Source organism: Melospiza georgiana, chromosome 5, assembly GCF_028018845.1.
Source record: "Melospiza georgiana isolate bMelGeo1 chromosome 5, bMelGeo1.pri, whole genome shotgun sequence".
NCBI lineage: Eukaryota > Metazoa > Chordata > Aves > Passeriformes > Passerellidae > Melospiza > Melospiza georgiana.
Genome location: NC_080434.1, coordinates 27,565,747 through 27,582,207, shown reverse-complemented (window position 1 = coordinate 27,582,207; position 16,461 = coordinate 27,565,747). Strand labels below are relative to the sequence as shown.

The 16,461-nt window shown below is 40.2% G+C and overlaps 1 protein-coding gene across 3 annotated transcripts in view; it reads left to right on the top strand.

The window, feature by feature from the left end:
• The window catches only part of LIN54 (lin-54 DREAM MuvB core complex component), a 39,212-nt gene that overhangs the window by 1,233 nt on the left and 21,518 nt on the right, over positions 1–16,461 (top strand). For 2 of the 3 annotated variants that reach the window (XM_058024386.1, XM_058024384.1), the window contains exons 2-3: positions 308–407; positions 14,513–15,246. In XM_058024386.1, the coding sequence (XP_057880369.1) occupies positions 401–407; positions 14,513–15,246 (741 nt within the window). In that variant the 5' untranslated portion in view covers positions 308–400. The remainder of the gene's footprint in view (positions 1–307; positions 408–14,512; positions 15,247–16,461) is intronic. The other variant, XM_058024385.1, reaches the window with a different exon arrangement.

Genomic DNA, 16,461 nt, shown 5'->3' with positions numbered 1-16,461 from the left:
CCCTGGGAGGTTGTGGAGTCTCCCTCGCTGGAGACATTTGAAACCCACCTGACCACGGTCCTGTGTCACCTGCTCCAAATGGCCTTGTCTTGTCAGGGAGGTAGGACTGGATCATTTCCAGGGGTGCCTTTCCAACTTAATGATCCTGTGAATGCAGCCAGACCATCTTTTGGAATAGTCCCATCTTTTCTTGTCACCATCTTGCTTGTTATGAGGTATATCAGTATTTGGAATGTTTTAAATTATTTGTTAATTATATTAACTTTGAAGCATGTAATGTACTAATTGTGTAACATTTGATATTGAGGATTTGGGTTCTGGAAAGCCCTGTGGCATGGAGAGCACATGAAACTGCCCACTGGAATATACTGTAATCAAGAGGAAAGCTCTCAGAGTTAAGATGTCAGGTGAGGAAAGGTTAGATATTTAAATCACCTTTCGTTGGTTTCATCCTTCTGAACTGTTCCTTGAAATATATTGCAGTTACTGTAGGAAATACTGAATATAGCGAAATAATTTGAAGTGTTTTTAGTAATGTTTACATGAAACTGGCAATAGCAAGTTACTGAATCATTGAGTATGTGGTTAGCTCCAATAGCTTTTGGCTTATTGGAGGCAAGAAGAATAGTAGATTATCAACTGAATATATTTTTTCTGTCAGTGGAATCTTTTTGTAAAATAAAATGCATTAGACTTGTCTTTTTTTTTCTTTTAAAATTATTATTTATCAAGACATCCAGTTTACATATCTGTCATTGAGTTACATGTTAGTTACATGCCTTGTACTGAGTTGCACCAGCCTAGAGAGAAATGCGTGGTTGTATTGCTCTGTAGGCCAAACAATCTTATAGGCTGGCTTGGAGAGTGTTTGGAAACACAGCCCAGCCTCCCTAATGGGATAAAAAAGTACTTCATGCTCCTTTTGATGGAGTAAGCTTCAGCAGTTTGTTAGGCAAGGCTGCTTGTTCAGCTTACATATCAAGAATTATTTGCTGATGTTTGGTTTGCTTATACTTTGATGTCCGTGTTTTGAACTGAATGTTCTGAACAGTTCTGTCAGAATTCTTGATGAGTTTTAAATGCTTTAAAAGGTGGAGTAGCTGCTAACCATGGGTGCATAAGAAGGGTGATGTCAGAATTCAATCTTAGAGATGTTGTTATCTCATTGACTGCAATATAATTTATTTTAGATTTGGAAAAACTGTCAGAACCCCTTGGGTTATTTTCTCTTACTTTTGTTTGAAAAATGTTTTCAGGGGGAACTAAGGTAGATAGGGGGGGTTGTGTTTTGATTTCCGCTTTATCAACAAACTGTGGTTCCTTATCTGTCCCTTAGTGTGATTGTGCTTTTGTTCTCTATAGGTGCTATAGAGGTAACACACGCCTGCTGTGAGAAGCACATCCTAATGTCCTGCAGAGGTTGTGCACTACAGCAGTGCCAGGGTGTGGTGGGCACCTTCATAGCAAGGACCTAGGAGGTACACTCAGGATTCTTCAGGTTTTTAATTATTATTCTTAGTTTCCAGAGCTTCCAAAGAGAAATGGAAAATGTTTCTTGAATTCTTGTTTCGAAGGTTTGTATTTTGCTAGGCCTTATATGTGAATAGTTTGGTTTCCTCAGTTGCTCAGAAAGCTGATAAGCAGCATGTGGCTTTCAGTACAGCCTGTGACTAGGCTTGCTCACCTGACAACATTAGAAGTCTGGAAAAGAATGTTCTTGCACAAGAAAGAGGGAGACTAACAGAATAATCCCTTGATTAGCCATGGGGCACAAAGCTACATGAAGTGAGAGATTCCTGTGTTCCGGATCTGGATGTAGATTGGTAGTTCCTTGATTGGGGCATCACTCCCCTTCAGAAGCATCCTAGCATCCTTCTGCTATTGGAGGTGTTGCTGCCCACATGAGGGGGTGTGCCCTTAGTGTTGGGCTCTGCTTTGATCTGTTGTGTGCGTTCTAGGTACGTACTGAATCCCCATCTTTAGGGACTGTCTGTTTTGGGGTTTCTATTCCTTTGGAGTAACAGCAGTTTCTGTTGGAGACTCAAGCAGTCTGTTTTCCTTGGGTGAAACTTGTTCCTGTGAAAAGTCTTTCAGGTGTGATCCCTTGGTGCTGCTCTGGTGCTCATAGACTTTGAACAGAGCTGTCTCAGCACACTGACTCACCAGAATTTGTTTGCTGCTTTGTGGGTTAGTTTTCTTCCTGGGTTGGACACCAGTGTCAGTGGCATGGAGAAAATGGGTTTGTGACAACCTGCAGTTGGATTTGGATGGCTTTGCTCCTGCCTGGCTCCTTCATCTGGGCTGCCCTTGTGGTCATACAGATGTTTGCTAGCACAAGGAGGGAAAATGGGTGGAAACAAAAAGGCAGATGCCAAAGGTGGACAGGAGACCTTTAGCAGTAGTGTGCTGGTTTAATACACACGGGGAATTGAAATATAGGGAAAGTAATGCTGCTGCTCATGTACACACAGAGCTGCAAATGCCGCTGTTTGAAATAACCATGCAATAAAGGTATTGCTAGGATATTGCTCACACTGAATCTTAGGAAGTTGTAGCAGGTGCTTGTTTTATTAGTGTATAATTGTCAGTTCGTTGACATGTAAGGTTTTTTAGATTTGCTTTTCCTTTTAAAATTATAATGGAAGCATAAATTACTCAGAAATTGCCGAGGGAAGAAAGATCTTCATAGCTGGTATGTGGACAAGTTGGTTTGTTGGTTTTTTCTCTCCCCAGTCTTAAAAACAAATCACCTAGCACCTCTATAGTAAACATGGCAGTGGAAACATGAACTTAAGCAGTCTTCCCATGGAAAAGAAATGGAACAAACCCAAAACCCTCAACTGTGTAATATAAAATTCTCATGTACATATCACTTGACAAACATGTAGGAGTTGCTAATTTGTGTACCTTGCCCATTGTTATGATCTGCTGCACACAGTTGTTTGTGTGGTGTCTGAGGCAGCGAGCAGTCACTTAGCAGAATGTAGAGTAATGGGAAGGGAATGGTGTGCATTGGTTGAGGGATTTGTGGTTGCCTTGGGAACTATTTTGTGACTATAGATGGTTAATTTGTGGTAGAAGAACACCTGGTATTTTCTTAAGTATTCCTTATAACTGTTGGAGAAAGAAGTGGATACTTACACTGGTTATGTATTCAGCATTTGATAAGGAGTGAGGTTGAGGTTTTTTCCTTGCTATGGTTTGCCATTGGTATTGTATTTGATAAACCTAGAGCCATGACCCTCTGGGAAGCATGCAGACAAACTGCCTCCATGACTTGTCTTATGTGGAGACTAGGAAAGAGAATGGAAATTATTTTGTCTGTTTTCCACATACCTATTTTGTTACTGTGTTAAAGCTGTTTGCTTTCACTCTGCTATTACATATGCAAACATGGTGAGTTTGCAGTCTTAGATGATTAGTTTTTCCACTTACCCTTGTTAATCATAGCTTCCTCATGGATTCATCTTTTTCTGGTTTCATGACACGCATTTTGTTAAAGCATCTCTAGCTCAGTAAGCTTAAACAAAAGCCTCTCTGTTGAAAAAACACAGTGCTGAGTGATTTTGTAATTCTTTGCTTTATGACAAAACAAACTTTTCAGTTTTAGAGATAAAACATGGAGTGTCAGAGAGAGTAAGAAAATGGGGAATGCCTAAAATGAATGACACTATTTTCCCCATTATTGGAAAAATAGCAAAATTGAAGAATGGCAGTTAATTAGGAGAAATGTAGTACAGCAAGATCACCTACGTGCAATTGTGCTCTTTCATTTGACAATATGCCAGCAGAGCAGAGTGAGTCTTGATTATACATATACTTCTGTGGAGGCTTTTCTTACAAATGAATGAAAGCATATCTGGTGTCAATAGTTTCTTAAGAACTGCATTTCCTATTTTTTTTTTTGTGTTGTTCTTTGTGAATTTCAGTTGCCTGGAATAATTGATGTGCTTGTTTGTATTTGTCAAAAAGGGATGAGAGAGCACAGCAAATAAGGAGATTACCTAGCCTGTTCTTTAGTTTGTTTTGCTTATAAAATGACCCAATAAAAGGATTTGTTTCTCTAAGATTTATTTGTTTTCCCCTTGAAATCAACTTAGGCAAACAAGTTATCTTCACTTCCTAAAGTGTGATTTGATACTACTTTGCATAAGTAGGTGTTCTAAATCCTTTGCACTAGCAGGCAGTCAAGAATCTCTGGGAACTATGAACCTTGTGCTGTTATGCATTAAACTTTTCTTAAAATAAGTTTTCTCCTTGCTGGAAGAATGCCTGGACCATTAAATGACCAGTGGGTGTTTTTCCATTTGCAGAGATTAGTTTTGGTGCCAGTGCTGTGAACTGGCTACCCTGCAATGACCAGCAAGGCTGTAGTCAGTTTTGCAGTCAGTGATATTGGCAAAGTTTGTCACTTTCATTTCTTGTGGACAAAAAAAAATTGGATTTCCACAGCAGAGAAGCAGAAAATGGGCAAAAGAGAGGCTACTTGTGAGATTTTACTGTCGCTACTGGAATGACTGGGGAAAAATAAGAACTCGTTCTTTCTTGAACAGGAAGGTGAGTTTTGGTGTTATGTCAGCAAAAAGAAATAGGTTGAATGAAAGATTTTGACAAGTTGAATGTCCTGGATTCTTCACAAAAATTCTTAATGACATTGATAAATGCAGATGCTATAGAATTTTGCAGAAAGACATCCCATAGTTATTTTCAAGTTCTATTTCTGCTGCTGGGTTGGTTTCAGTGGACTTTATAGTTTGACACAGAGCTCTTAGGGTGTGTGTCCTGAGCTGGATTGTGGGCAAATTTACAGTGACAGCCTCTGGTTCAGGTGTGTCCAGCTCTTCGTGGGTGTGTGGTGCTGCTCACTGTGCAGCCATGAACCAGGGCAGCTGAGTCACACAGAGAACCTGTCAGGCTGCAGGTCAGCTCCACTGTCCTGTCATATGTTAATCACTGTTCATCTCCAGTCCTCAAAATTATGAACTGACAAAGATGTCAAAAAAAAAATTGGCAAAAGCTTCTTTTGTATACACAAATTGGTTTTAGATGTAATAAAGAGCTAGATCTTGCTACATTGAAAAAGCCAAACAACTTTTTGCATGAAAAAATACAGTTAAGGCTTTTCATACTGTTGTTTCTTCACTTAGGAATTCTGAGAAGGAGATGAACATTCTGGATCTGTATCAACTCAGGCAGTGTAGTGGTGACTTGTCCAACGGGTGGTTGATTGTGTTTGGCATGAAAATCCAATTTGGAAGGGTATCCTGTAAGGAAAGATTTGGGGCTTTTCTCAAGTCCTGCTGCTTGTTTAGGTATTAGGAAAGGGTTCCTCCCCCAGAGAGTGATGGGGCACTGGAATAGACTTCCAGTGAGCAGCATGGAGAGTGCTGCATCCAAAGAACTCTTCTTCCTCAGTGGCCTTGGCATGTTGTGTGGAATAAAGCTTCTCCAGGGGTAGTGTAAGATACAGTGTTGATATCTTGCCGTGTCACTTTCAGCATATTGAAACCCAGGCTGTAAGAGATACAGTGTAGTCCTAGTCACTGAAATGTTTCTTTCTGGCTAGTCCTGTCCCTAAGTTTTTGGGGATTTTTGAAGTGCTTATTCAAAGCTGTTGGTTTTCTTACCTACAGCTAATGAAACTTACAAGTTTGTGTTTCAGAAGCTCTTCAACTTGTCATGTTACAACACATGAGAGTTCGGAGGTCTGAGCAGCCTGCATTTGAAAGGACCCACGTGGTACTGGAGCAGGGATGAAGATTCCACAGAAATTCCTATTTCTCCTGTTGAATTGATCTCAACTCAAAATCTTAATGTGAAATTTCATTCCACAAAGGTCAGTCAGCTATTGCACAGTCATAGTTGTTTAAGTAAGTTTTCCCAAAAGGAATACAAAGGTGCTTTATCTAGAGACTGAAGTGGGAAGGAGGTGTTAATAGTGGTTTTTCTGAACGAGGCAATCTGAATGTAGTCCTGGTTTCCTGCAGGTGAACATTTATCTTTAGTTCAGCCCATCTGCAAGTCAATATATTCTGTACTTTTAGAGTGTTGTCATGTTTGAAGCTGGTAGAACTGCTGAGATTGCAGCTAGAAGCATGTTTTCCTGCAAATCACTGCAAACTAACTGTTTGGGCTATCTGTAATTTTGTTTTAATGCTCCACTTGAGTCAAAAATGAAGAAAGCCACCCTAGATGAGTTTAAAAAGCAGTGGTGGCCGTAGCAGCTTTCACTGCTATGTTCAAATCTTGACAGCACTACCTTTAAAGCATGGCACTTTTTTGTCTTAAGGTTTTTCTCGAGTTTTCGTCTCTGTGATGTTCTAACTTTGAAAAAGATCATGATTGCATGAGACACATAAGGAATTAAGCTTTTTAGGGCAAAATTTTCTGTCATTTTAGCATATTTTTTTGAAATTAAATACTTCACTGAAATTAGTGTCATGTGGGGGGTTTGTTTCAGTTAGAATGGACTTCATGTATTGTACCTAACTAGGCAGGGCTAGTGTAGTATAGGTGAGATGCACTTGGATCATCATTGTGCTTCCCAGCTAGAAGTCTCAGCAAAACTGGTAGGTTATGATTCTGTGGTGATGAACTCTTGTTCATAAATACAGCTCTAAAATGTACTCTTGCTGAAATTGCTGGCAGCAAGCCTGATCTTAAGGGTGTGCAATATGATAACACCTGCTAAAAGTTTGTGGGGAACTCGATATCAAGCCTATGGTGGTAGTTTTCACACTTGTAGTTTAGAGTGTTCTTGGTGTGATATTGCTGTGTCTTCTGAATTTTTCTGTAGCCTCACATTCAAGGGGTGTCTGGAGTTGGAGAGCAAGACCTTTATTTCAAGTTGTACATAGAAAACAAAAATTTGCTTTTTTTTGGGCCTAGTGATAAGTACTCCTCACATTTCAGGTTTGTTTGGTTTTTGGTTTTTTATCAGTCAGGCTAAGTTCACTACATGTTTATTCAATGTAGCTTTAGATTCGTAATGCCTTACTATTGGCCTACTAAACATGGCAAAAAATAAAAATACTTGAAGTTATTTTAAGGTTTTCTACTTTTGGTCTCACCTCAAACTTCCATACAAAGTTTGTATGGGACATAAGGTTAGAAGCACTTGATTAAATGTAAGGGCCCTAGAATCAATCCACAAACACCGAATTTGGATTGCTCACTGGAGTGAACACCTTCAGAATATATCTAGTGGTTGTAGCACTTGTGCAGTTCTGTTTCAGCTTTTGTGCTATGGCATGTTTTGAAAATGACTAAAACTGGCATGCAAACCAAGGGAAAGGCGAAGAGGAGCGTTCTTATTTTTAGTTTCTAGGTTTTTTTTTGGTTTTTTTTTTTTTTTTTAGTTTGCCTAAAGCTCTGCTTGGAAGTAGAACATTGTTTCCCATTACAGAAGGCAATCTGAACTGCTTTGAAATATTCTGCTGCATGGAATGTTGTTTCCAGTACTTTCCTGGAAAGTTGCTGTGAGTGAGGTGTGTGGTAAACAAGCAGCAAGTGTTTAAGACTTTATCTAATGACTCTGAGTGAGTGCTTGGGGTTTTGTTGTGTTTGTTCAGTAATACTGCTCAGTACCTCTCAACAGCTGGAATGTTCTTCCTTCATAATCTTCTTTTGTAATAAGTAGTACCTTTGGGCAATGTAGTATTTTCTTGTGGTGGAAAGGGGGTTGTCCGATCCAGAGCTAGATGTCCCAGTGTTTTGAAATGCTGGTTTTCTAGGAAACAATGCACTCACTTGTACATGTAACGTAATTCAACCATTTGCAATTTGTATAACATGCTGCTTTTGTTGAAAACTTAGTTAAAGCTTTGTCCTTTTTCTTTCCACCTTCCATTTTGCCTGAAAAGCTCTGACTCGTGGGGATTTTTGGTAATGTACTCTTTCTAATGTCCTTTTTAGTTTAATTGTAAAAATTGCTTTTGTACTTGGTGTATAATTGAATTTCTGTGGTAGCATGCTGAGATTCCTTCTATGTGAGAAATAGTTTTGATGTGAAGAAAACAGCTATAGGTCACAAGATAGCTGAGTCTTAAAGTGAATTTGTAGCAGCTGTTGTGGTGAAGGAAGAAGATGCATTTGTGTAAAACTTTTCTATTTTGGAGACAGTAAGACATTAATATTTTTGAAAACCTTTTTTTTCTTTACAGCATGTCTGCAAAGAACATAATCTCTTTCTTCCTCTATGTATTGTTTTTTCGGTCAGGAGTGGGTGCTCATTGTTTTAAGTGTCCTTGTCAATATTTTGTACTATTATCTGTTAATTATAGCAGCATGGAGAGCTTAGTGACTGTTCCACGATTGAATAATTGCAACATGCTTTTATTCTACTCCATCCCAAGAGCTGGGAGATTAGGAAGAGGAAGAAAAGTAGGTGAATGAATTGCTACTGCAATACAGTGTTTCCGCTGGATTGTACTTAAATTGTTGCAGCTTCCAGCTGCTCACAGATTCAGGGAATTGTTGGGGTTGGGAGGGACCTCTGGAGATCATCTAGTCTAACAGAACCTAGGGCAGGCTGCATGTTTGTGTCTAGGTGGGTTTCTGCAGAAAAAGACACTCTGCAGCCTCTCTGGGCAGCAGTTCTAGACGGTGACCCCACTGTTCCTGACTCACCCAGGACACCATTGGCCTTCTTGGCCAGAGGGGCACACTCTGCTGCCTTGCGTGGAACTTCTCCCCTGGAACTCCCACGTCCTTCTCCAGAGCTGCTTTCCAGCAGGTCAGCCCCCAGCCTGTACTGGTGTGTGGGATTATTCCTCACCAGGTGTAGGACCCTGCACTTAGTCTTGATGGATTTCATTAGGTTCCCCTCTGTCCAGGTCTCACTGTTTTGTAGCACAACCTCTTGATGTATTAGCCATGCCTTCCAGTTTTGAATCATCCTGAAACTTGCTGAGGATGCACTCTGTCCCTTCATCCAGATCATTTAACAAGTTCAGCAGGAGCAGACCCAGTACTGACCCCTTGGAGAACACTGCTGGCTACAGCCTCCAGCCAGACTCTGCTCCAGATCACAGTCCTTGGCTTCCCTCTTCTGACACCTTTAGTTTAAAACCCTCCTCACCATCCAGACAAGCCTATTGACAAAGATCCCTTTCCTTTCTCTGTCAGATGGATCCCCCAGTCCCTGACAGACCAGATTTCTGAATGAGCTCCCAAACCCCTGCTGGTGGCAAAGGGGGTCCCTGGGGCTGCCTGAGCTCCAGCATCTTCCCTGCTGTCGTGGGTGTTTCCTCTTCAGTCTGCAGAGCAGTGAAGCAGTTTGGCAGGGTCACCTCAGCTTTTGAGAGAAGTCTCTTCCTCCTGCCAGTCCTTGGTGTTGGAAGCCTCCATTCTTCAGCATTATTTCCCCTGTCCCTTCTGGGTGTGCTGATGGGAGAGTTTTGGGCTCTTTGGCTGTGGACTTTGAGTCTCCTGCAGCTTGGAAGCCGCCATCCAACTCTTTCCTACCAGCTGCTGCAGGAGATCAACAGTGGGCACACCTTTTGCAGACTGGTCTGCTACCTGTCCCTGCCCTGGCACAAAGGTCTGGGCACTAGCACTTGAGGGCTGGGCAATTCAAATTGCTTAATCTCCAAGTATTAAGGTCCCAAAAAATCGGATTTCTTCAGCTCAGCAGCCTTCAGGAGTTTAAATATCTGCCAGGATTGGAGAGAGCAGATAAGCAGAAGCTAAAAAATTTGAAAAGCATTTAAGCAACTAAAATGTGGTTGGCAGCATCTCATGCTTCTCACTTAAATCATCAAGGATCTATTCTGTATTTCCCCATTTTCCTCATGTCCTTGCCTTTGTTCTAATGAATGGACTTAGGAATGAAATATATTGTGTTTTTAAACCTTGCTAGTTAAGGTTCAAATATGCCAATTTTATGAATGTAACCATGAAATGTGGGATTTTTGAGTTTTAAAATCCTCACATCTGAGCCATAGCCTGCTGGCAGTCCTCTGCTGCACCTTGATTGGAAAGAGAAGAGATGGTGTTGCCACATTTTTGTCTCAGCTATGGAAAATCCAAATATTACCCCTTTTGTACTGACTAACTGTTGATCCTGCATTCTTTTCTATTCATTTTCATTAGAGTCCACTGTACTTGCAGTGAACAATTACTTGTTAGGTTGTCCAGTCTTTTCTGCCATTCATCTGACTCAGGTTTTCAGCCTCATTCTCCCCTTTCTTGAGGGCAGGCTTCATTGTTCTTCTTCATCCTTCTTTTTTAAGGGTTTTTGCACCGTTTTAGCTCAGCAATTGAAAGCATTTGCTCTTCCTGGCCCTTAAGGGTGCTACTCTCAAGTGTATCTGTCCCAGCTTTAAGAACTGCTGTATCTGGCCATGATACTTAGTTTCACTTAGCATTTTCCTGCTGGTCCCAGGAGAATCCTGCTGCTGCAGGGGTGCGTTAAATGTGTTGCATTTACGAGGCTTTTGATTTTGGCTGCTGTGAGTTTGTTTTCTGCTTCAAGAGGTGTTCATATAAAAGCTGTTACTGATTTAGTTTCCTTATTTTCTGTTGAAAGTGACACTTGGGAATTTGGTTAAAAAATGAGCATTGCCAGTGACTCAAGGCAGGTCTGGCCAGTGTTCCTAGATCTGTCAGGCTATACCAGAGTGTTCCCATGGCTGAGCACCACCAGGCCAGCAGCCACAAGTGGTGATGAGTGCCTTGGCCCTCTGCTCTGTTGTCATGGCCTTGCTAACGTGCATCACCTTCCCAGGAGTTGGTGTAAAGCTGGTCTCAGCAGCCTTGTTTCTGTATAATCTGAATTTATCAATGTGTGTTTTGCTTGCAGTACACCTTGCTGCTGGTTTTGTAACCTGTCACTCTACTCAAACTGCTCAGGGTTGCAGGCAGGAAGGTTGGCTATTCTTAGTGAAATGGAGATGTTTCTGTATGTAATAAAATGCAGTTATTGTCAAGTACAAGACATTTTTATGTCTTGCATTTTGTTTACTTCTTTGTAGATCACTGTGCTTAATTATACTGATTTTTTAATTTTCCCTGTTTAGTGTGGGTGTTCTGGTATTTATCACCAAAGATGTTGATATGGTTGATCTCAATACTTTTAACAGAGTTTCTTAGAGATTTTGCAGTGACATGCTAGTGATGGAGAAAAAAGGTCAAAACTCACAGATACCGGTCAGATACCATTCTGTATTTTTGCCTACAATCCTAATCTTTTTTATCCTCTTTATCCTTTACACCATCATATATACTTTTTTCTTCCTGAATATCAAGAACAGGTATCGTTTGTTTTATGAGTAAGATGATCACAGGTAGTTTGCTCAAGCTGACAGTTTGTTCCTTACTGCACCTAGATTTTGTTCCTCTCCTTCTCCTTACTGTTCCTCTACCTTCTCCTTACTTTTCAGAGTTGTTGATCCAGGACTTAGTTAAGAGACTAAAGCATACTGTCAACATTTTTGTAATGTGTTCGGCTAATTGGGTGTTCTGAGCTAGATTTACAAATCTTCATTATATGAATTTTTCAGTGAACTTTTATTTAATTGTATGGCCATTATTTTTTGGCTAAAATTATCTGTTTAGTAATTTGAACCTAGAATATTTGCTGAGTTTCCCAGTCTAAAGCTAAACCCTTGCTTGGTCTAGATTGACTTTTTCCTTCAGGCTTTGAGTAAACACATAGTGATGCATCTTTTCAAGGGGTTGTAGTCAGAGCTTGTGCATTATTCAGTACTCAAAACATAGCTGCTGAAGTGAAGGAAACTTTCAAGGGTTTAAATAGTTAAAACTATTTGCTACCCTTTCTTGACAATCTCAAGGCTGTTAGGATATTATAAGAGATTGGCACGTTTTTACTGTTGATAATCGCTTTAGTAGAGGAGCTGAAAAAGGGAAACTGTATAAAAGCATTAGTAAAAAATAAACAGCTGAACTGTTGAGATATCCTGGCTAGATACAAAGAAGTAAAAATCTGCAGGGATGTTGAAGTTGCCTTTGACAGCAGCCTCTGGTATATAGCCAGGATGAAATTTTCATTGCTGCCTATCAAGTATCTATTCCAGTCATGTCCAACCTGCAGAGAAGAAATGGAGCCAGTGGGTTGTGTTTTGGTTCTTTGCCGTTGTTGAGTGCACTAGCCTGAATACAATAATGGAAGCTAAGTTTAAAATTACCTGATAACTGCAAAATCTTCCTATGTAATTGCCATGAGTTGTTCATACAGTAACTCTGAGTAATGTTTCTTTCCTTTTCACTTCTCAGTTTCTCATTCCAGACTAGATATGATATATTTCTTTTTCTTCTGCATTCTGACTTGCAGTGGTTAGTTTGGACTCAAAATGCTGTTTAAAAGCCTGACTGTGTATTTTAATATAAGTATGCTTTCTGCTAGATATAGGTGTTTAATAAGCATTTAACCACTTTGTAACATAACCAAATGGTAAGGATAAAGAATGCAAATAACTGATGAACTATAAAACTACTTGGATATATTTAAGTATTTTATGATCATACTGTTAAAAGATGCTAAGAAAGGCCATTCTTCTTGGGAAAAACATGTACAAATGGAAACCAAAAGCAAATTATTTAAAACTATTTATAATTACAGAGTGAGGTGGTTTCCCCACTGTCTAATTTAGATAATTCTCTCCTTTTCAAACTTGGAAGCAATCATTACATAGATTGTGCTTGACACTAGGAGTCTTAACTTCTGGATTCAAGCCCTGTGTGCATATCAGTATAGAACAGGATGATGCTTTGGTTTGATGTTTATTTTTTTTTTGTTCAAAAAAAACTGAAATAGTTTGAAGTTTTAATATCTGGGTTGCAAGCCTTTGCAAGTTGCTGAGGTGACAGTCAAGTGACACAGCTCAGAAGACCTAGTGACCTTAACATATGCTGTCTTCAAAAACAGTCTACTTTTGAGTAATCATTTGTGCAGTTAACCTATTTGACTTTAGGCAGCAATGTGATGCAATTACTAATGTGTCCCTCAGAGCTGGCTGTTTTGTCTAGGGCTGCTTACCAGGGCTGGCATCCCTGTGCAGGCGTTACTGGGGGACAAATGCTTTCCACAGGAGGTATTTCTGGCAGTGACATCAGATAACTTTGTATCTTTAAATGCCTGCCAATAAGTGAGCCGTGAGTTTGAGGGTCAGTGCAGTTCTTTCAGAGCTCAGGCTTCTTGGGTGTCAGGGCAGCTTGGTCTGGCTGGCACTCTGAGGTGAGGGGGGTCACAGTGGCACCCTTGGCAATCAGTGAGGCCAGAACTGCTCCAGCATAATCTCTGGAGCTCAGCATGGAAACTGTGTCATTCTAGCAGGGCTTTTTCCCCCAATCCTTCCACCTTATGGGTGAAATGAAGCTGTTCTGTAGTTAGCTGCTCTACAAAACCAGCCCACAACAACTCCAGAGGAAATAATGTCACCCCCGCATTTGGTCAGTGTTTTCACTGGCACGCTTCCTCATGAATTACTATTAAAACTCAGCTCTGCTTTTCTTAGCAAGTAGGGAACAGAATTTGAAGTGTTTTGTCCCCTTGAGCTTATAATTAGTACTCAGGAGCAGGCAGACCCACGTGGTGTGCTCACCCAGGGCCCAAGTGTGCCCCTGGGGTCAGCAAGTGCAGAAAATGCCTTATGGAGCTGGTCTGTTCTCAGACTCTTGACACTGATAGAGCTTTAGGGGAATGCTCCAGTGTGGCCATTTCCAGCAATGTCCGTAAGGTTTCTCAAGTGGAAGTGACACTGGCTTTGAATCTCACTGCAGGGGTTTTGTTTAATATATAATTTGAGTGCTCTTATAAAATTCCTTTTATTTTCATACAGTGTTTGTGTTTAGAACACCTTTCAAATTAATAATGAATTTGTGTGTTATATTTTCTGGATAGTATTGAAGTAAAAAAATTACTGAGCTCTTCTTTTCATAGCCAGCATCAAGGGATTATCTCTTCATCTTGTGAGTGGCAGGGCTTTAGCTTGATCCTGTGATAGGTAGCTGTTGATTGACCTTTTGGGATTGTTTAAGTCCATCACTAAACAGTCATTTGTTTTTCTGAGATTTCCAAAATGAAAATTTGACAAGAATGTTACATCTGGTATGGATAACAAGTCTCTTGAGCAACATAACCTGGTAATCAATGTTGGCATGTATGAAAATACATCATCATCTATTAGATTTTTTTAAAGTTGTTTAACTCTTGCTTTATACTTCGGTGAGTTTAAATGTCTGTGCCCATATTTTCTGAGGGAAAATACTACTTCTTTGTGTACTAGAGTGTGAAGAGTGGACTGGTAATACCTTTATTTTACTTCAGTGAATGATATTGTAACGGTTTGATATAAGTTATTACAGAGACTAAATTCAGCTTGGTGTGTCACATTTTGATGACAGGGTTTTTTTCCCATGATAACCCTCCTGTGCATGCACAATACTTTCATTATGAAAAAAATTGACTACATTTTCTTCTTTGATAATATTATTCATAAAACTTTGAAAAGATGTGTTTTCTGGAAGCCAATAACTTTTTAAAATATTGCAGTACCTGCTCCGGCCATCACTGCCACAGCTACTAAAATGGAGGTGGTTTCAGCAGAAGTGAACAGCTTGCTCCCTGAGGAAATCATGGACACCGGCATAACTCTGGTGGAGGACGACAGCATCGAGGCTGTTATCGTGTCGTCGCCCATGGGGGGAGAGTCCATTCCCATGGAAACAGAACTGGAAGAAATAGTGAACATAAGCACCACCAGCGACTCCTCAGCCACCACCACAGCCACAGTCACCACGGAATCGGTTCCTGCGCCCAGCAGCCACTCGGGAGATGCAGCACTGACTGCCACCACAACCCCAAGCCCTGATGTGAATGCAGCTGTAAAGCCTGCCTTTCCAGGTGGCCTCCATAAACTTGGTGCTCAGACCCCTGTCACTATCTCAGCTAATCAGATTATTCTGAACAAGGCCACTGATATTAAAATAGGCAGTCAGAGTATTAAACCGGATGGGCAAAAGCTGATTGTAACAACTTTGGGCAAGTCTGGCCAGCCTATTGTGTTAGCATTACCCCACAGCCAGCTCCCGCAGTCGCAGAAGGCCGTGTCCCAAGCCCAGGCTGGAGACTCCAAGGTACAAGGCCAGCAGATCAAAGTTGTCATTGGAGGTCGGTCGGAAGTGAAACCTGTTGTGGGTGTCTCAGCTTTGACGCAGGGGAGTCAGCTGATAAACACTGCGGCCCAGCCCTCTGTCTTGCAGTCCCAGCAAGTAAAAACAGTACAGGTAAAATGAGTTATGCTGATGAAACATCTTCAAACCAGTTCTGTTGCTGCAATTGTTGTCTGTTTCCTGCACTGATTGACACACTGTTGCTTTCAACCTTTGCATTTATTCTTTGTATTTAAAAAATACAATGCTGCTCTTAGCCCATGCTTTCATCTGTGGATGCGTTTGCCATTTTATGCTGTTTGCCTCTAGCTACTGTCTAGAAACTTAGGGTTTGCCTCAGACAAAGTGAACTATTCAGTAGATTGAAGATAATTTCCTCATTATTTTCATTTTATAAAATAAATTCTACATACTTTCAGGAAGACTGAATTCAACTTTATATGCCTGTTGTTGTTTATTCAAAGTATACACTCCTTTATGGAAGAGTAGCTGCTGCCTATTACATTCAGTTTGTTTAAATAAATTCTCTGAAAAAAACTTTTAGCATCTGAAAAAGAACAGAAGGGTGTATCTTGTCTGCCTCAAATCTAGTTACCTAAAGCTGAACATTCAAGGTTTTGTTCCCAATCTCTGGCATGGATCTTGAGATATTTGAAACCACAGAGAATCTACTTGGATCTGAAAATGTGTTGAAAAGACTTGGGTTATGACCCAAAGGGTCTGATTCTCATCTGTTATGTGGCAGAACTAAATGTGAGTGACTTCCTTCTTCCTTTCTGCAGTGAGGCAGAAATAATAAAAAATAAGACTTCTTAAAGTGAAGGAAAAGTAGAACTCAATGCAGGGTATGATGGAAAAATATTTATTTTACTGTCTAAATAAAATGAGAAATTAAACTCTTAAGTATGCTATTAAAAATAATCAGCTGCACATAAAAATGACAAAGTTTAAAGAATTTTATTAGCCAAATGTTCCTTGATTAGTATTTCATGGCAGGTGAATAAGATAAATTCTGAATATTTTCTTTAAAGTTGCAGATGATTCCTTTACCAATTTCTACTTTCTTCTTTTTTGTTGCTACATCATACCTGGAAACATATTTAATAATGGCCATTTGAAACATAAATGATTGTCAATATGGTTTTCAAGAAAATCTCTGCACTTCAGTCATCATAGGAACATTTAAGAGCAGATCAGTTCCTGTTATTTGGCTTCATTATTCACTGCCAAGTGACAGGTACAGGAAACTGGGGAGAACAACTTAGCTGTGATGTGGTTTTTCCTTGCATGAGATGATTTGTGCTGTCAGTGACTGAAATCAGTGGCTTG